The following is a 21831-nucleotide window of genomic DNA, read 5'->3' on the forward strand; positions in this document are numbered from 1 at the left end:
CAGGAATGACCTGGGGCTCCAGTTGTGGAGCTGCCGACCACTCACCTCACCGTCGCGGAGCTGGCCGAGTCCGGAGCAGGTGGAGCGGTGGTGGAGCGCTGCTGCCACCCGACCCCCGGAGCTTCGAAGGCTGCAACTGCGGGTCTGGCGGACGGCGGCACCGGGAGCTCGCGGGTCCCTGCTGGGAGACCGCTTTTCGGGGCTTCCGCAACGGCGACTTCTCCCGCCCGAGTTGCGGGGTTGAAGAGCACCTGGAGCGGGGCCTTACAGCACCGCCCCGCGCGGCTTGGAATGGCCGCGGGACTTTGCAAGCGCACGCCGTGGGCTCTAACAACAAGACCCGGTGTGCGACCTTGCATCACCCGGCGTGGCTTTAATGGCCGCGGGACAATCGCCATCGCCAGCCGGGGGCTTTGACTTTGACTCTGACATCGGGGGGGGGGGAGGGAGTGCAGTGGAGAGATAAGTTTTTTTTGCCTTCCATCACAGCGATGTGATGGATGTTTGTGTAAATTGTGTTGTGTCTCGGGTCTTTTTGTTTTGTAATGTATGGCTGCAGACCTCAAGGGGTCCAAATGACAAATAAATTGTATTGTATTGTATATTGTATTGTATTGGTACTGAGACTGAAGGACTTGATTTATAAGGAGAGACTGGATAGTCTGAGGCTTTTTTCCTGAAGCATAGGAGGTTGAGAAGTGACATTATGGAGGTATATAAAATCATGAGGGGCTCAAATAAGGTGGATAGTCACAAATTTTTCCCATGCTAGGGAAGTCAAAAACTAGGAATCATAGATTTAAGGTGAGAGGGAACAGATTTAAAAGGGACCCGAGGGACACCTTTTTCACACATGAATGGTTGGTATATGGAACAAGCTTCCCAAAGAGGCAGAAGATGTGGGTAAAATTACATCGTTTAAAAAACATTTAGACAGATACAGGTGCACAACCTTTTATCCGGAGTTCCGGACACCGAAAAGCTCCGAAAACCGGACATTTTTTCCAAGATGTCGTCTGCACACCAAAGCTCGCGTTTGGCGCCAAACTTGACCCGGAACGACCCACGGTCAACCCAGGTCTGTACTACTGTAGTGGCGGCCACAACGCTCCGGAGCTTACCACACGGCGACCCCGTAAGGCATTGCCCGCTCCCCGCTGGTATCCCAGCGCTGCGACGCCGCCGACTCCCAACATCGCGGAGCTGGGGCTGCGACGTCCGGCCGCGGGCGGCGCTGGATTTGGAGCGCCGCGCAGCCAGGGGTAGAGTTGCCGGGGTCGGAGCTCCAACCGGCGACGCCCGCGGCCGGACGCCCGCAGCCCCCAGCACCGCGATGTTGGGAGTCGGCGACCACAGCGCTCCGGAGCTTACTGCACGGCGACCCGGTAAGGCATTACCCGCTCCCCGCCTCTCCGACCAGGTAGGGGACTAAGAATTAAAGTTTCCACCTTCACACCCCCCACCACATAAAATCTCTCCAAACTAACTGACTAACATTTAAGCAATGATTTACAATGATTCCCCGGTCTCCGGGGAGGAGGCAGCCGCTCCAGACTTTTCAAGCTAATCTACGCTAAAAATCTTCCATTCGGAAATCCGAAAAATTCCGAAATCCGAGAAGTGTCTGGTCCCAAGGCTTTCGGATAAAAGGTTGTGCACCTGTACATGGATAGGAAAGGTATGAAGGAAAATGAGCCAAACACAGGCAAATGGAACCAGCTCAGATAGACATCTTGGTTGGCATGGACCAGTTGAACCAAGGGGCCTGTTTTGTGTTGAATGACTATGACAAGTTTCTATTCAGCTCTGCAATCAACTATAAATATTCAACTTATTGCAATTGTTTATTTATAGAAATGGTCTAACTTAGATTGTTAGTGTGAACAAAATATAGATTACAAAAATAAAATTGTGCTTAAACCTAAACTTTAATCCAAATTTCAAATATTTGATGGATACCATTACCTATGAAGTTTGTCTTCCAGAACTCCCATATATTTTACAATGCTTTTTCTCTGGTTATTCTCTGTAATTGAAAGCAAAGTAAAAAAATACAGTAATATTCATTGGCATTTAATAGATCTTTGGCAAACCTAGTAATAAAGACTTTTGTATTTGTTGGTTGTTAGTTCAAAGCAAGCAATCTAACATTTATTCACAGCCAGAAAGGAAAATCCGCTTTCAATATGTTTTATAAATACACACAATATTGATATGTAGACAGAAATTATTGAGGTTGTTTAGGTGCCAATAAGTAGCACTGAATTAAACAGCCTGCAATCAGAGAGAGTGGTTTCGAATCAAGTCTGAAATTGACCCTTTGTTTCATTTATATATCTGGGCAGCTGTTGCTGGGCAGCACCATGATCTTCTTGGGTCTCTCATGGAATCGTCAGAAATTTTGATGGTTTTGACTCGTAGATAACTTAATTAATAAAGACTTCGCAAAAGGAGTAAGTTACATGCCACTACCTCAATCCTGGCACCTTAGCTTTGATTATTCTCGATTCTAGTTTGACATGACATAATTGACTGACAGATTGGCATATTTTAACATCCTACCTATTTGGCCAAGACCACTAAAGGGAGAGGAAGTGTGATCGAAATTAGTCAAAGTGGACTGATAGACTTAAACACGTCCATCTCAGGGCCAAGATCAGAGCCAAAGAGCTATTTGCATTCACAGAGCTGGTCACAGATACCGAGCTGCTCTCAAATACTCAGTTGATACTGTTCTCAGGAAATTCCTCCTATCAACCATCAGGTTCTTGAAACACCCCCGGATAATTCTATCCAAGCACTGAACCATTAGGGAATTTTGACTTCTACAGTTGATCCATATATTTTTAGACATATGTAGTCCAACTGTTTTATGATGCTGAAAAACTAATTCAAATAAAAATCACAAATGAATCAGTGTTTGATAGCATTCCATTGAACCTAGAATCAAGAAACTGTTTATAAAAAATTCTGAGGAATGCACCTGAGAATGAGAAAACACAGCAAAGAAGTACATGAAGAATGGTAGCTTCCAAGGAAGTGTAAACGAACAGAGGGATCTAGGAGTGAATGGCCACAAATCCTTAATTAGCAGTAGCATGCGTGCTTTTCTTAAGTATTTTTTTCTTAATAAACGGATTAATACTGAAAATAATTTTTTTCCCAAGAAACTCCAGTTTCTAGCTCAAGCAAGCCCTCTGGTAAAGCATCCATTGCTTCAGCAGCTCTCTAGAGTTCTTTCTCCACGATTTATTTTTCTTCACTTTGTGACCATTTAACATTTGAGACTTTCTTCCTTATGTATCCAATCAAAACTTTGAAATTTCAAACAAAACATGTTTTGATCACAAGGGTGTGCTATTGCTGCATTATACATTCCAAACCATTTTGTAACTTCTCAACTTTGCTGAAATCTATAATTACATAATTCCCAAAGCCAGTGGTATCAAATGCAATAAAGCTCTCAATTTGTTTAGATTTAACACCACATGATTGTTTGCTTTACATTTACAAATCCATTGCACAATTTGTCATAAAATAGTGTTTGATCTATTTAAGTTATTTCCTCTTTCCCCCCTCATGCTGTCAAGTGGTCGGCAAGATATTGTCTAAAAACAATGAAAGTTTCTCCAGCTTTTTTGTCTACCTTCGATTTTTCCAGCATCTGCAGTTGCTGCATCTGTCATTCTTCATGGTGTAATGTCCAGATCGTCAATGGGCTTTAAATGGAATGCTTTTTCCTCAAGTTACCTCTAATTATTCTATTGGTTAAATTGACATCACCTTATGACTGAACGAAGCAAAAAAAGCTACACACTGCTCATAATTCTTGGACTCGCATAATTTTATAAGCTTTAATAAAAACTTCTTCCAGTTATCTTTGTTCAAAAGAAAACACACCCAATCAAATTGGTCAGTCTTCATAACTATAATTCTCTAGCCACAACATAACTATAAATTTACTTTGTTTTTTTTCTAGTTATTTCACATTCTTCCTAGTGTGTAATCATTGTACCATCATAACCCCTCGCTTGTTCTATTCCTCAGACAATGTAGATAGGAATCCCAAATGTCCTTCTTATTCACCTTATCTACTGCTAATTAATGATTTGTGGCCATTCACTCCTAGATCCCTCTGTTCGTCTACACTTCCTTGGAAGCTACCATTCTTCATGTACTTCTTTGCTGTGTTTTCTCATTCTCAGGTGCATTACTTCAAACTTGAATTTTAAAGCATGGAATTGCATAGAGGATGGGGAGTAGGGGGGGCAATGGTGATAGTGGGATATACAGAGGACAATGTCAAAAGGACAATGCTATACGCAATAAAAGGTGGGATAGATACTAAATCATCTGAATGTCTCAACACATTTATTACATTACAATAGCCCACTGAATTGAAGACAAAATGGAATAACTGCCATAACATTACATTAAGTGGCTTTCACTCCAACCGAGGTTGAGTGGTGCCATCTGCATTTTGCAGTTTTGCTCAAGGGTAAGCTGTCCCATAACTGCCACAACATCCACAACTAGAATAGCAGTCAATTTGATCAGTTTCATGTCAATCCCAATAAGGTTAGATAGAGGATAAGAAACACATAGCATGTAACATTTAATAGATTTGAAGAATTAAATATTTTATTTAATGCTAACCAATTTCCACCACAAGCTTCAAAAAGTGCATTTAGTCAATTAACTTTAAGCCTTTCATTTAATATGCTGAAAAATGTTGCTGCATGCCTTGTAAATGCATAATTTTAAAAATATCAACTGTATGATGTATAAATAGTTCATCTTTAGAAGAAACAAATGAAAATGTTTTACGCCCACTAGATAATCTAGATATTATGATCATTATAGTTTGAAAATACGCAAATGGAAAATCGTTATCAAAAAGTAATTGAAATTTACCAAAGAGCCTTTCTTCCTGCTCCAGTTCAGTTTTCAAACTGCTATAATCCCCCTTGATCGCTTCAAGCTGTTGACTGTTACTAATGATTAAACCCTGCAAATCGTTGATAATTTTTTCTAGTCTAGCTTTATCGGAAGTCAAAGATTTGATCTCCTCGGCGCAATCCTTCGCAGTTGAGAATTCATGGCCTACAGAAATGAAAACATTCAGAATTCACCGTAAATAATTAAACTTCACGGCAAAAGAATCTTCACTCTTTAATATAATCGGTAAAGATACATTGGTATATTTTATCCCAGATGCAAGTTTGTGCAATGATTGAGATCAGTAGGGGTTGTTTCAAGCTCAGAGGAGTGCCAATGTCCTGAAACTCTTAAATCTTTGACGTTTTTTACTCATCTCTAGGCAACCCAACTGACATTCTGAAGCCTGCAATTGAGGAGATCTGGTAATGATAGTGTAGCTGGGAATTCATCAGTAGTTGAAGGAAGGATGGTGGAGGGGTGTTATTCCAGCTGGGGGTCTGTGACCAGTGGTGTTTTGCAGAGATTTGTGCTTGGACTGTTTGTTTGCAATTTAAAATTTGAGAAGATGCGGTGAGGAAGATTGTCAAAGTATACCGCAGGATATGGATCAATTACAGAAATGGGGGAAGAAATGGCAGATGGAGTTTAATCCAAGCAAATGAGTGGTGTTGCACTGTGGGAGGTCAAATAAAAGAGAGAATATATGATTTATGGCAAGACCCTTAACAGCATTGACGTGCAGAGGGATCTTGGGTTCAAAATCCAAAACTCTCTAAAAGCGGCAACACAAGTAGACAGAGTGGTAAAGAAGACATATGGTGTGCTGCCTTCCTGGTGCTAGGATCCAGGATGTCACGGACAGTGCAGAAAATCCTCAAGGGCGAAGGTGAACAGCCAGAAGTGGTAGTCGGCATGTCGGCACATACGATGTCAGAAAGAAGGGGATGAATATTCTGCAGCGTGACTTTAGAGAGCTCGGGAAGATGCTGAAAAGCAGGACCTCCGGGGTGGTTATCTCCGGTTTGCTTCCAGTTCCTCGTGCTGGCAAGAGCAGGAACAAGGAGATATGGGACCTGAATGTGTGGCTGAGGAACTGGTGCAGGGGGCAGGGATTTAGATTCTTAGATCACTGGGATCTGTTTTGGAGTAAGGGGGGAACTGTACAAAAGGGACGGATTGCATCTTAACAGGTGGGGGACTAGCATTCTGGCAGGCAGGTTTGCCACTGCTACACGGGTGGTTTTAAACTGAATAAGGGGGGTGGGGTGTCAATGGGATAGTCAAGGACCGAGTTAAAGGGAAAGAGAGTAAAATAATAGTTAATGACCCCAGAATTAACGGGAAAGGAAGCTCACAAAGGGATAGGAGAGTATGGCCAAGCGTAATAGGGATCGATGTGAAAGGTGAGATGTGGAAGGAATTAAAAGTATTGTATATGAATGCGCGAAGTATAAGAAGTAAAGTAGATGAGCTTGAGTCTCAGTTAGAGGTTGGTAGATATGACATTGTGGGGATTACTGAGACATGGCTGCAGGAGGATCGGGCCTGGGAACTTAATATTCAGGGTTATACATCCTATAGAAAGGACAGGCAGGTGGGCAGAGGAGGGGGGGTAGCTCTGCTGGCGAGGGATGGAATTCAGTCCCTTGTGAGGGAAGACATAGGGACTGACAAGGTAGAGTCACTGTGGATTGAGTTGAGGAATTGTAAAGGCAAGAAGACACTAATTGGTGTTATCTACAGACCCCCAAATAGTAGCCCGGATGTAGGGTGTAAGTTGCAGCAGGAGTTAAAACTGGCATGTAACAAAGGTAATGCCACTATGGTGATGGGGGATTTCAATATACAGGTAGACTGGGAAATCAGGTTGGTTCAGGACCCCAAGAAAGAGAGTTTGTAGAATGCCTCCGAGATGGATTCTTAGAGCAGCTTGTAAAGGAGCCGACCAGAGAAAAGGCAATTCGGGATTTAGTGTTGTCCAATGAACCAGATATGATAAGAGAACTCGAGGTAAAGGAACCGCTTGGAGGTAGTGATCATAATATGATTAGTTTTAATCTGCAATTTGAGAAGGAGACGGTTAAATCGGAAGTGTCAGTGACGCAGTTGAACAAAGGGGACTGCGACGGCATGAGAGGGGAGCTGGCCAAGGTAGACTGGAAAGGGATCCTAGCAGGAATGACGGTGGAACAGCAATGGCAGGAATTTCTGGGCATAATCCGGAAGACGCAGGATCATTTCATTCCAAAAAGGAAGAAAGAATCTAAGGGGAGTAGGAGGCAACCGTGGCTGACAAGAGAAGTTAGGGATAGAATACAAATTAAAGGAAAGATGTATAACACAGCAAAGAGTAGCCGGAAGCCAGAGGATTGGGAAACTTTCATAGGAGAACAGAAGGAAACAAAACGGGCAATACGGGCTGAAAAGATGATACACGAAGGGAAACTGGCCAGGAATATAAAGAAGGACAGTAAAAGCTTCTTTAGATATGTTAAGGGAAAAAGAGTAGCAAAGTCAAATGTGGGTCCCTTGAACGCAGACACGGGTGAAATTATTATGGGCAACAAGGAAATGGCAGAAGAGTTGAATAGGTACTTCCGATCTGTCTTCACTAAGGAAGACACATACAATCTCCCAGGTACTGGAGGACAGAGGATCTAAGGGGGTAGAGGAACTGAAAGAAATGTTCATTAGGCGAGAAATTGTATTGGGTAGGCTAATGGGACTGAAGGATGATAAATCCCCTGGGCCTGATGGTCTGCATCCCAGGGTCCTCAGGGAGGTGGCTCTAGAAATAGTGGACGCATTGGTGATCATTTTCCAATGTTCAATCGATTCAGGATCAGTTCCTGTGGATTGGAGGATAGCTAATGTTATCCTACTTTTCAAGAAAGGAGCGAGAGAGAAAACGGGGAATTACAGACGAGTTAGCCTGACTTCGGTGGTGGGAAAGATGCTGGAGTCAATTATTAAAGTGGTAATAATGGGGCATTTGGATAGCAGTAAAAGGATTAGTCCAAGTCAACATGGATTTATGAAAGGCTTGACTAATCTTCTGGAATTTTTTGAGGATGTGACAATTAAAATGGATGAAGGGGTGCCAGTGGATGTAGTGTATCTAGACTTTCAGAAAGCCTTTGATAAGGTCCCGCACGGGAGACGGGTGACTAAAATTAGAGCACATGGTATTGGGAATAGGGTGTTGACATGGATAGAAAATTGGTTGGCAGACCGGAAGCAAAGAGTAGGAGTGAACGGGTCCTTTTCAGAATGGCAGGCAGTGGTGAGTGGAGTGCCGCAAGGCTCGGTGTTGGGGCCGCAACTGTTTACCATATGTATTAATGATTTGGAAGAGGGAATTAGGAGCAACACTAGCAAGTTTGCGGTTGACACAAAGCTGGGTGGCAGTGTGAACTGTGAAGAGGATGTTAGGAGGTTGCAGGGTGACCTGGACAGGTTGAGTGTGTGGGCAGATGTGTGGTAAATGCAGTATAATATAGATAAATGTGAGGTTATCCACTTTGGTGGCAAAAACAAGGGGGCAGATTATTATCTCAATGGGGTTAGGATAGGTAAGGTGGAGGTGCAGCGAGACCTGAGCGTCCTTGTACACCGGTCACTGAAAGTTGGCTTACAGGTACAGCAGGCAGTGAAGAAAGTTAATGGAATGTTGGCCTTCATAACAAGAGGATTTCAGTATAGGAGTAAAGAGGTTCTTCAGCAGTTGTATAGGGCTCTGGTGAGACCACATCTGGAGTATTGTGTACAGTTTTGGTCTCCTAATTTGAGGAAGGACATCCTTGAGATTGAGGCAGTGCAGCGTAGGTTCACGAGATTGATCCCTGGGATGGCGGAACTGTCATATGAGGAAAGATTGAAAAGACTAGGCTTGTATTCACTGGACTTTAGAAGGATGAGGGGGATCATATAGAAACATAGAAATTTATAAAAGGACTGGACAAGCTAGATGCAGGAAAAATGTTCCCAATGTGGGGCGAGTCCAGAACCAGGGGCCACAGTCTTAGAATAAAGGGGAGGTTATTTAACACTGAGGTGAGAAAAAACTTTTTCACCCAGAGAGTTGTGAATTTATGGAATTCCCTGCCACAGAGGGCAGTGGAGGCCAAGTCACTGGATGGATTTAAGAGAGAGTTAGATAGAGCTCTAGGGGCTAGTGGAGTCAAGGGATACAGGGAGAAGGCAGGCACGGGTTATTGATAGGGGATGATCTGCCATGATCACAATGAATGGCGGTGCTGGCTTGAAGGGCCGAATGGCCTGCACCTATTTTCTATGTCTATATCTATGTCTATGTATGGTTTGCTTCCCTTCATCGTTCGCGGAACTATAAAAGTCAATCCAATTATGTATATATTAATTTTATTGGATCATCCAATTTTGGAATAAGTTCAATGTAATTATTCAAAATGTGCTGATAATAATCTTAATCTGCTATGAATTCAAATTAATGGTAGCGTTTTGATGATAATAATAATAATAATAATAATATTGCCTTGCATGATGGAATTTTCAAAAATTCCAAAATAGTTCACAATTAAAGGAGCTAAGAAATTACTCAAAATTTAAAGTGCAATGGATGTAAACATTGCAAAAATCAACATTATCATTTTGATTACATAATTTGCAATTTATTAAATTATATAATTTGCATAATTAAAAAAGCCCACCAACGCCTTTACTTCTTGAGGAAGCTGAAGCGTGCTGGCCTCAGCACCCCTGTCCTGACATCATTTTACTGGTCTGTGGTGGTGAGCGTCCTCACTTCGTGTATCACAGTGTGGTACGGAAACTGCTCTGCTGCTGACAGGAAGGCGTTGCACAAATAACTGCCTCCCTGCCATTGAGCACATTTACCCTGGGGTGGAGGGTATTGCACCGAGGTGTTCCCTGCAACCTGTTTCTCTCGCGGTTCACAGACTCGCCAGCCGCCTGCCACTTTTGCGGGCTGGAAGAGTCTGTGTACCACGTGTACATGGAGTGCGTGAGGCTGCAGCCACTGTTTGAATATCTAAAGGGGCTGCTCCTTGCCTTCTGGCTGCATTTTTCACCCACCATCCTCATCTTTGGACACCCTGTGCGTAGGGGAGAGGGTAGGGCTGAAGATGTCCTGGTTGGGTTGCTCCTGGGCCTGGCCAAGCTGGCCATCCGCGAGTCACGGCGCCAGACGGTGGAGGGCTCTACCCGAGCCAGCTGCCTGCCCCTTTTCCGGGGTTACGTCCGTGCCCGGGTGGGATTAGAAAGGGAATACGCCCTGTCTACGGGCACCCTGAGGGAGTTCCGGGACCGCTGGGCTCCGCAGGGTGTTGAATGTATCCTCAATAAGGATTGTATCATAGTTGTATAGTAGTTTATTACATGTTTGTATTGTATTATGGTGGTGGGTTCTGGCTTGTTTTATTGTAGTGTAATATTATTTTTTAATAATTGAATAAATTTACATCAGCATCAGCAGGTGGAAGAGCAGAGCCTCAAACATCACGAAGGACCCCACCCACCTGGCAAATGGACTCTTGGCCCCCCTCCCCTCAGGGAGAAGCTGCGCAGCATAAAGGCCAGGACAACACGGCTGAAAGCCAGCTTCTTTCCCGAGGCCGTGAGACTTTTAAACTCCCTACCTCACTGACTGAACCCTCACTACCTCAGTGAACTGTCTGCTGCTACTGCTGCTGCTATGGACATTATTATGCTGCTGTCTTTTAACCATGCTGCTTTTTTACTTTTTACTATTTATTCATAGGCTCATTATTATTTAGATTTTATTGTGGAAGGTTTTTATGTTAGAATTTATTGATGTCTTTACTGCATTTTATTGATATCTTACTGCACTATTACGCTGCTCAGTCCTGAGTACAAATTTTGTTCATGATTCATGTGGAAGCATGTTTTTATCGAATGACAATAAATAAAATGAAATGAAATGAAAATGAAATGAACTTACCTGATATGGCTAACATTTTGGCTTCCAAGAGAGTTAGAAGTTGTGTTTCAATATCGCTTACTTTCTTGCCGAAGTTACTGCACAGCTTTTGACTGCTGCAGACCTGAACATATAAAATGCAACAACTATTTATGAAAGCTACGTTATGGTCCAGTTTCAAAAAATACAAAGTTTGATTATCACTCAGTGATGAAAACAACACTATTAGTACAGGTATTGGCATTGGATAGGTTTTGGGCCAAACGTAGGTAGATGGGGCAGTGTAGATGGGCGATGTTAATATGCATAGGCAAGGTAGTCCGAGGGCCCCATTTCCACGATGCATGATCTTCTATCTTCCATCTATACATAACTAAAACTCTGATCTTGTTATCTTCCGGTTTGGCAGTCTCTCTTTTTGCGCAAAAACGGTTCGCGATACCGCTACGATTTTTCACCAGTTCACTCACCGTTCTCCTGTGCTGCGAGTCCACCAAGCAGCCCAGCCACAAACAGCCTCGCCTCGCCCTGCTTCATGAAGCAGCCCCGCTCCACGCAGCAGCCCCCCACCACCCAGCAGCCCCGCCCCAAGCAGCAGCCCCGCCCCAAGCAGCAGCCCAGCGTAAGAGACCGGACCCAGCCCAGAGTCGGAGACCCAGCCCAGAGTCAGAGACCCAACCCAGCCTGGAGTTGGAGTCGGAAATGTTGCCGATGTCGTCAAATGGGAAGCGGAGACTCTGATCCCGGCGGAGAACGACCAGCGACCACTGTGAGTCCCCATTGCACCTCCGATTCCAGCCACTACCTCTCTGGTCCCCCTCGTTGGCTTCTCCCCCCCCCCTCCCCCGTGATGCCCTCTGATCCAAAGATCCTATAGCAGAGCAAGATAGACCACTCTTGCTAAATGTAATGGGCTGACGTGTAGTACGCAACGGTGCGGAACGTGGGCTTTTTTTTCATCCATTTCAGTAACCCGACCCGACCCGACTCGCAGTGTAATCAACGTTGCGGGGGAACAGTTTGTGTTAATAAATTATAATTCTGAAAATGAGAAGATTTTTACCCAATAACTTTTATTTTTACGAGGATGTTTCCGTAATCGGCTTCCGTCTCCGCACTAGTACCTTTGCTCCGCTATGGGATCTTTGGTGCGGAGACGGAAGCCGGTTACGGAAATGGGGCCGAAAATTACCCATGAATCTGCCCATGACCGTACTACGTCTTTTTAGTCGAGTGGGCTATCTTGCTTGTTATAGGATCTTTGCTCTGATCCCCCTCACTGGCTCCACCCCCTCCCCGTGATGCCCTCTGATCCCCCTCGCTGGCTCCTCCCCCCCTCACCCATGATGCCCCCCTCCCGCCCATGGCTCTTCCCCGTCTTTTCTCTGAGCTCACTCCCCACAAAGGTGTTGTACGATCGCAATCAGAGATCTTATAAGCATTCCAAACAAATTGAGATTAAAATTTCAGGTCCAGGCATACACATGTTGTTTGAGAGAAGGTGGGAGTGGAGGAAAAGTAAAGAATGACGACTGGAATATGGAGACTAAGATTCACGGGAAAAGCAGAGCAATTATGAGGGAGAGAATAAATGACAAGGATGGCCAGGATGGATTATAGGTGAAAAGAATGTAATAATCTGGAGAAAACGAACCAGAAATTAATGCTTGCAACTGGAAATGAAAAATCATGGCTTTATTTTCCGGGGCGGGGGGTTGGGAAGGCAGTGGCAAAAAAGGGCAGTAATTCAGCAATGTGGATAGAAAATTAAGATGAAATACTGATGAAACAAGAGGAAATAGATTGGTAAAGACAAGAATGAATAAAAGATACGAGCCATTTCAAGTAATTGAGAGTGGCAAGGGGAGGTGAGTGAGCGAGATGAGGGCATGGGAGGCATGAAAAGAGAATGAGGAATAAATGATAAGGCAAAGTTTAACAGGAAACTCAAACAGCACAATGAAGACAATGATTAACGCATGTTGTAATCAGGAGCAAAGTGATTTTGACATACAAGTATATAGTTCCCAGAAAATGACATCACAGGTAGATAGGCTTTGGCCTATTGGCCTTCATCAGTAGTGAATTGAGCATATAAATTGGGATGTTATGTTACAGTTGTATAAGATGTTGGTGAGGCTGTACTTGTAGTACTGTGTTCAGTTCTGGTCAAAGGACAAAGGACATTTATTGTCAAATACACCAATTGGTTCAGTGAAATTTGAGTTGCCATTGCAGCACACCAATAAAAATAAACACAACATTAATGAATTTAACATTAAACATAAAAACATCCCCCCACAATGGTTCCCACTGTGAGGGAAGGCAGCAAAGTTCAGTCCACTTCCTCTATGTTCACCCGTGGTCGGGGCTTATTTAGGCCTCCTCAGTCGCCGCTACGGCGGCCCGATGCTTCAGGCCCTCTCGCCGGAATGATGGAACTTCGGCGTCGGAAGAACACTCTTCAGCGGCTTGGTGTTCCAAAACGGCCGCTAGCTACCGGAGACCGTGGCTCCCGAAGTCCACAGGAGCTCCAACACTGGTGATCTCAGCGAAAGATCCCAGGTTCCGCGTGTGTTTAAAGTCAGTGCCGCCGCGGCTGGACGTTCCGCAGGCCCCACAGCTCCACGATGTTAAAGTCAGCAGTCACAGCACACCGGAGCTCCACACGGCTACCCGAGCAAGGCATCGCCCGCTCCGCGATGGTACCTCCAAAACAAAACTTTTAAGAAACTAAAAATAAAAAAAGGGTTGACAAACTAACAGCTGCAGGCGAGACTGCCACACTCTATGGCGCCACCACTATCACTCAATGTCATTAAGCTGGAAAGAGTATTGAGACGATTTACGAGGATGTTGCCTGGAATCGTGGGCCTGAGCTATAGGAAGAGGTTGGACAGGCTACAACTTTATTCCTTGGATTGGACTGCAGGAAACTGTGAAGCGAATAGAATCATGAGATGAATATATAGGTGAATGCACAGTCCTTTTCCAGGATACAGGTATCAAGAAACAGAGGGCATTGATTTAAGGCGAGAGGGGAAAGATTTATTAGGAACTTGAGAGGCAATGTTTTCACACAGAGGCTGGTTATGCATATGGAATGAAACATAGAAACATAGAAAATAGGTGCAGGAGTAGGCCATTCGGCCCTTCGAGCCTGCACCGCCATTCAATATGATCATGGCTGATCATCCAACTCAGTATCCTGTACCTGCCTTCTCTCCATACCCCCTGATCCCTTTAGCCACAAGGGCCACATCTAACTCCCTCTTAAATATAGCCAATGAACTGGCCTCAATTACCTTCTGTGGCAGAGAGTTCCAGAGACTCACCACTCTCTGTGTGAAAAATGTTTTTCTCTTATCGGTCCTAAAGGATTTCCCCTTTATCCTTAAACTGTGACCCCTTGTCCTGGACTTCCCCAACATCGGGAACAATCTTCCTGCATCAAGCCTGTCCAACCCCCTAAGAATTTTGTAAGTTTCTATAAGATCCCCCCTCAATCTTCTAAATTCTAGCGAATCCAAGCCAAGTCTATCCAGTCTTTCTTCATATGAAAGTCCTGACATCACAGGAATCAGTCTGGTGAACCTTCTCTGTACTCCCTCTAAGGCAAGAATGTCTTTCCTCAGATTTGGAGAACAAAACTGTACACAATACTCCAGGTGTGGTCTCACCAATACCCTGTACAACTGCAGTAGAACCTCCCTGTTCCTATACTCAAATCCTTTTGCTATGAATGCTAGGGGGCGCCGTCCTGTATGGTATGGCTGCCCAGCCTGCAGCTGTCCGTCTTTTCATCTCTTTTTTTTATTTTTAGTCAGTTAAAGTGTTTTTGTTCTGGAGTTCTAATCTTTATGTGGGGGGTGGGGGGGGTGGGGGAAGGGGGAAACTACCTTTCAGGGTCCCTACCTGGTCAGAGAGGCAGCTTTTCTGCGGGCTGCACCGTCGACCCGTCCTCGCGGCCTACCAGCGGGCCAGGAGGGGCGTTTTGCTGAGGGGACCGCCCAGAACCTCGGCTTCGGCAGCGGCACAGCGCTGGAGCGCTATCGCGGAGCGGGCGATGCCTTGCCCGGGTCGCCGCGTTGGAACTCCGGTGAGCTGAAGACCGGCGAGTAAAACATCGCGGAGCTGCGGGTCTGCGGAGCGGCCAGCTTCGGGCGGCAGCGCTGAACTTTTCACCGGGAGTCTGGGATCGCCAGTAGTGGAGCACCATCCGGCGCGGCCTTGTTGGCTTCGGAAGCCGCGGTCTCGAGTAGGGAGGCGGCCGTTCCAGGTGTTCCATGCCGCTGAGAAGATTCTCCCGACGCCGGAGCATCATCACCCAGCGAGAACGGCCTGGAACATCGGGCCTCCGTAGCAGCGACTGCGGAGGCCTCAATAAGCCTGACTATGGGTGGACATGGGGATGGGACTGGACTTAGTGCATTCCCTCATAATGGAAACCATTGTGGGGGATGTTTTTTATGTTAAAGTTCTTTATTATTGTCATGTTTGTATTCTTTTTTATGTGCTGTATTGGCAACAAGAATTTCACTACACCTAGGTGTATGTGACTAATAAAAAAACCTTTGAACCTTTGAACATACCATTAGCTTTTTTCATTGCCTGCTGCATCTGCATGCCTACTTTCAATGACTGGTGTACCATGACACCCAAGTCTCGTTGCATCTCCCCTTTTCCTAATCGGCCACCATTTAGATAATAGTCTACTTCCCTGTTTTTGCCACCAAAGTGGATAACCTCACATTTATCCACATTATACTGCATCCGCCATGCATTTGCCCACTCACCCAGCCTATCCAAGTCACCTTGCAGCCTCCTAGCATCCTCCTCACAGCTAACACTGCCCCCCAGCTTTGTGTCATCCGCAAACTTGGAGATGTTGCATTCAATTCCCTCGTCCAAATCATTAATATATATTGTAAATAGCTGGGGTCCCAGCACTGAGCCTTGCGGTACCCCACTAGTCATTCCCTGCCATTCTGAAAAGGACCCGTTTACTCCTACTCTTTGCTTCCTGTTTGCTAGCCAGTTCTCTATCCACATCAATACTGAACCCCCAATACCGTGTGCTTTAAGTTTGTATACTAATCTCTTATGTGGAACCTTGTCGAAAGCCTTCTGAAAGTCCAGATATAACACATCCACTGGTTCTCCCTTATCCACTCTACTAGTTACATCCTCGAAAAATTCTATAAGATTCGTCAGACATGATTTACCTTTCATTAATCCATGCTGACTTTGTCCAATGATTTCACCACTTTCCAAATGTGCTGCTATCCCATCTTTAATAACTGACTCTAGCAGTTTCCCCACTACCGAAGTTAGACTAACTGGTCTGTAATTCCCCGTTTTCTCTCTCCCTCCCTTTTCAAAAAGTGGGGTTACATTAGCTACCCTCCAATCCTCAGGAACTACTCCAGAATCTAGAGTTTTGAAAAATTATCACTAATGCATCCATTATTTCTGGGGCTACTTCCTTAAGTACTCTGGGATGCAGCCTATCCGGCCCTGGGGATTTATCGGCCTTTAATCCATCAATTTAATTAACACCACTTCCCGGCTAACCTGGATTTCACTCAGTTCCTCCATCTCATTTGACCCGCGGTCCCCTGCTATTTCCGGAAGATTATTTATGTCTTCCTTAGTGAAGACGGAACCAAAGTAGTTATTCAATTGGTCTGCCATGTCCTTGTTCCCCATGATCAATTCACCTGTTTCTGACTGCAAGGGACCTACATTTGTTTTAACTAATCTTTTTCTCTTCACATATCTATAAATACTTTTGCAGTCAGTTTTTATGTTCCCTGCCAGTTTTCTTTCATAATCTATTTTCACTTTCCTAATTAAGCCCTTTGTCCTCCTCTGCAGGACTCTGAATTTCTCCCAGTCCTCTGGTAGGCTGCTTTTTCTGGCTAATTTGTACGCTTCATCTTTTGTTTTGATACTGTCCCTGATTTCCCTTGTTATCCACAGATGCACTACCTTCCCTGATTTATTCTTTTGCCAAACTGGGATGAACAATTGTTGTAGTTCATCCATGCAGTCTTTAAATGCCTTCCATTGCATATCCACCGTCAACCCTTTAAGAATCAATTGCCAGTCAATCTTGGCCAATTCACGTCTCATACCCTCAAAGTTACCTTTCTTTAAGTTCAGAACCCTTGTTTCTGAATTAACAATGTCACTCTCCATCCTAATGAAGAACTCAACCATATTATGGTCACTCTTGCCCAAGGGGCCACGCACAACAAAACTGCTAACTAACCCATCCTCATTGGGACGACAGATGGCACAATGGGCTAAGTGTTCGGCTGGCAACCGGAAGGTAGCCGGTTCGAATCCCGCTTGGAGTGCATACTGTCGTTGTGTCCTTGGGCAAGACACTTCACCCACCTTTGCCTGTGTGTGAATGTGTGTGAGTGATTGGTGGTGGTCGGAGGGGCCGTAGGCGCAGATTGGCAGCCACGCTTCCGTCAGTCTGCCCCAGGGCAGCTGTGGCTACAGAAGTAGCTTACCACCACCGAGTGTGACTGAGGAGTGAATGAATAATGCGATGTAAAGCGCCTTGAGTATTAGAAAGGCGCTATATAAATCCCATCCATTATTATTATTATTATTATTACTCAATACCCAGTCTAGAATAGCCTGCTCTCTCGTTGGTTCCTTTACATGTTGGTTTAGAAAACTATCCCGCATACATTCCAAGAAATCCTCTTCCACGGCACCCCTGCTAATTTGATTCACCCAATCTATATGTAGATTGAAGTTTTTCTTTTGTTGTCTCGTTTGAATGTAGTTTAAAGTGGTTTTTTAAAAACTGGATATGTGTGTGGGGGGCGGGGGGGGGAAACTTTTAAAATCTTTCCCCTGCACGGAGAACCCGACCTTTTCTCTGTCGGGTCTCCGTTGTCGTTGGGGCCTAGCACCGTGGAGCGGCCTCCAGCCGGAACGACCTGGGGCTCCAGTCGCGGAGCTACGGACCTACTTACCATCATGGAGCTGGCCGAGTTCGGAGCGGGAGGAGCGGTGGTGGCGCGCTGCTGCGACCCGATCCCAGAGATTCGGAGGCTCCAACCACAGGTCTGGTGGACAGTAACACCGGGAGCCCGCGGGTCCCTGCTGGGAGACCGCTTTTCGGGGCTTCCGCAACGGCGACTTCTCCCGCCCGAGTTGCGGGGTTGAAAATTATCTGGAGCGGGGCCTTACATCGCCCGGTGCGGCTTTAACAGCCGTGGGTCTTGCTAGCGCATGCCGGGGCCTTCAACACCAAGACCCGGAGCGCGGCCTTGCATCACCCGGCGCGGTTTTAATGGCCGCGGGACACTTACCATCGCCCGCCGGGGGCTTTGACTCTGACATCGGGAGGAGAATGAGGAGTGCAGGGGAGAGATAAGACTTTGCCTTCCATCACAGTGAGGAGGAGATTCACTGTGATGGATGTTTGTGTAAATTGTGTTGTGTCTTGGTTCTTCTTCTTGTGTGTATGGCTGCAGAAACCAAATTTCGTTTGAACCTCAATGAGGTTCAAATTACAACAAATAAATTGTATCATTGTATCATTGTAACAACCCCACCACCTCTTATTCCCGGTTTATTCTTTTTTTCTTTCCCCCCTACATGTTGGGTCTGAGTGCTTCCCTCCTCTGCCTCCTGCCTCACACAGTCTACTAGCTTTCTCTATTTGAGTCCCTCCCCCCAACCGTTCTAGTTTAAAGTCTCCGCAGTAGCCTTTGCAAATCTCCCCGCCAGGATATTGGTCCCCCTTGGGTTCAAGTGCAACCCGTCCTTTTTGTACAGGTCCCACCTTCCACAAAAGAGGTCCCAATGATCCAGAAACTTGAATCCCTGCCCTCTGCACCAGTCCTTCAGCCACACATTTATCCTCCACCTCGCTCTATTCCTACTCTCACTGTCGCGTGGCACAGGCAGTAATCCCGAGATTGTTACCTTTGCAGTCCTTCTCCTTAACTCTCCTCCTAACTCCCTAAATTCTCCTTTCAGGACCTCTTCTCTTTTTCTACCTAAGCGCCAGAGGTAGTGATTAAAGCAGGTACAATAATATTTAAAGAACATTTGGACAGGTTCATGGATAGGAAAGGTTTAGAGGGATATGCACCAAACATGGTATATGGGACTAGCTTAGATGAGGCATCTTGACCAACATGAACAAGTTGAGCTGAAGGGCCTGTTTCTGTAATGTATGACTATGACTCTAGGTGGTGGAGAAGAGGGAACTTGAGTTTATGCAGCTCACGATTCCGATGGAGAAAAGAGAAAGCCTGTGATCAATCAAGCAGTGCCTACAGGTTTCCTATTAAGATTGCAGAGCGTGCCTGCTCCTCCAGGCATACAAGGAATGCTATTACCTAACAGCTGGTCATTCCTGCCAGATTTCCCAAGCTCGGAGAAATGCAAGAGAACTTGAATTTAAAAATCAGGATTCATATTTGAAATAGAGAGTTGTTATGCTGTCAGCACCTTTGCTCAAAATTGTGATTAAAATCATAGTACTGTATGAATGTTCAAATGCCAGTATACACATTCATCCTATGCAACAAACTATGTTTTTGATTTGAAAAAAAAAGAATTATGGTATTTGGCAGCAGATTTATCAGCAGCTAGAAAGTACTTCACACAACATTTAAGTCAGGGAAAGCCAATAAAATACATTTATTTGTGGGATCACTCAGAATCAAACAGTAAGGGAGACAATGCCAGTTCTGATGGCATAAACCAATTGCATTTTGGAAACCCAGCTCACATTCAGATTGATGAGCAAGCCAAATGCCAGATTATCAGAATTTTACAATACATTATATACAATTTTTAACAAATCTGAATGAGCTTAAATGAGTAGATCTTTATTTTTAATTAATTTATAGGGCAAAGGGCATTGTCAGCAAAGCTAATAATTATTGTCCATCCCTAACTGGCCGCACTATTTTGATATCGAGATGCCTCTTGATCTATGACAATCTTTCAAAGCCATTGAACTGGAAGTTTTTACCATTAGTACTAACAATACTGAAGTGTTAATATATTTCCACTGAGGAAGGGTGAGCAACTTGCAGAGGAACCTGCAGGTGGCAGCATTACCATGCACAAGCAGCTGTACCATGGCAGTGGAGGTCACAGTGGAAGCAGTGCTTGTTGTGTATCTGCATGTTGCAGATGGCATTCACAGAAACTATGATACATTGGTGAGAGAATTAATGTTTAGAAACATAGAAACATAGAAATTAGGTGCAGGAGTAGGCCATTCGGCCCTTCGAGCCTGCACCGCCATTCAATATGATCATGGCTGATCATCCAACTCAGTATCCCGTACCTGCCTTCTCTCCATACCCTCTGATCCCCTTAGCCACAAGGGCCACATCTAACTCCCTCTTAAATATAGCCAATGAACTGGCCTCGACTACCCTCTGTGGCAGAGAGTTCCAGAGATTCACCACTCTCTGTGTGAAAAAAGTTCTTCTCATCTCGGTTTTAAAGGATTTCCCCCTTATCCTTAAGCTGTGACCCCTTGTCCTGGACTTCCCCAACATCGGGAGCAATCTTCCTGCATCTAGCCTGTCCAACCCCTTAAGAATTTTATAAGTTTCTATAAGATCCCCTCTCAATCTCCTAAATTCTAGAGAGTATAAACCAAGTCTATCCAGTCTTTCTTCATAAGACAGTCCTGACATCCCAGGAATCAGTCTGGTGAACCTTCTCTGCACTCCCTCTATGGCAATAATGTCCTTCCTCAGATTTGGAGACCAAAACTGTACACAATACTCCAGGTGTAGTCTCACCAAGACCCTGTACAACTGCAGTAGAACCTCCCTGCTCTTATACTCAAATCCTTTTGCTATGAAAGCTAACATACCATTCGCTTTCTTCACTGCCTGCTGCACCTGCATGCCTACTTTCAATGACTGGTGTACCATGACACCCAGGTCTCGCTGCATCTCCCCTTTTCCTAATCGGCCACCATTTAGATAATAGTCTGCTTTCTTGTTTTTGCCACCAAAATGGATCTCACATTTATCCACATTATACTGCATCTGCCAAACATTTGCCCACTCACCCAGCCTATCCAAGTCACCTTGCAGTCTCCTAGCATCCTCCTCACAGCTAACACTGCCCCCCAGCTTAGTGTCATCCGCAAACGATACACGATAGCACTACAATTTTTGCACCACCTGTAGATTAACCCTTATTAATTCATGCCATTTATAACCTTCACCACACAAATATGCATGCCACCCTTTACATGGAGGATGCATGGTCCAGTGGCATTTGCCCAAAAGAGTTCTTTGCATCTAAGACAGAAAAAACTGTGGCTTTACCCAGGTTGGCAGCGACTTCTTCCACCGTCCGCATTGGGTGGTGTGGCCGTTTGATGGCAGTATTTAAATCCTTAGGGTTGATGCAGATCCTTATTTCTTCTTTGTTCTTCATGACTGCTGCAACCATGGTGGAGACCCAAGAGGAGGGGTTGTTGACAGGGGCTATTACACCCAGTGATTCCATTCTGTCTAATTCAGCTTTGACGCGGTCCTTCATTGCATGCGGGATTTTGAAAAAAACTTGTGGTGCTCCATGATAACGTTGGTGTGAAGTTGGCACAGGTCTCTGAACTTTCAGAGGAGGCAGGCCGGGTTTCTGATGGATTCTACTGGGGTCACAACATGTGTTACCAGATAGGTATGTTCTGGGACGTAGTGGAAATCCTGTGCACGCAGGGCAGCCTCTGTGCCCGCCACATTGAGGAGAATCGCGCAACAGTGTGGGGTACAGCTGCAGAGTGGGCACCATCAATGAAAATCCCGAATTCCACTCGAAGATGCGCCACCGTCATCAAATACACGAGAGAGAGAGAGAGAGAGAGAGAAGGGGGGGGGGGGGGGGGGGGGAGAACTGAAGTCAATGAACAGCATCCTCACATAGTCCCCCCCTTC

At 45.2% G+C, this 21831-nt stretch overlaps 1 protein-coding gene across 5 annotated transcripts in view; it reads right to left on the minus strand.

Annotated features, from left to right (window-relative positions):
* Positions 1-21831, minus strand: part of disc1 (DISC1 scaffold protein) — an 87192-nt gene that overhangs the window by 22778 nt on the left and 42583 nt on the right. For all 5 annotated transcript variants that reach the window (XR_004412077.1, XR_004412076.1, XM_033021745.1 and 2 more), the window contains exons 8-10: positions 10901-11003; positions 4915-5103; positions 1966-2026 (exon numbers count right to left, since the gene is read on the minus strand). Coding sequence is in view for 3 of the 5 variants with exons in the window: in XM_033021745.1 (XP_032877636.1) it covers positions 1966-2026; positions 4915-5103; positions 10901-11003 (353 nt within the window). In the remaining 2 variants the exon portion in view is untranslated. The remainder of the gene's footprint in view (positions 1-1965; positions 2027-4914; positions 5104-10900; positions 11004-21831) is intronic.

This window comes from Amblyraja radiata, chromosome 5 (genome assembly GCF_010909765.2).
Source record: "Amblyraja radiata isolate CabotCenter1 chromosome 5, sAmbRad1.1.pri, whole genome shotgun sequence".
In the NCBI taxonomy this organism is placed as follows: Eukaryota; Metazoa; Chordata; class Chondrichthyes; order Rajiformes; family Rajidae; genus Amblyraja; species Amblyraja radiata.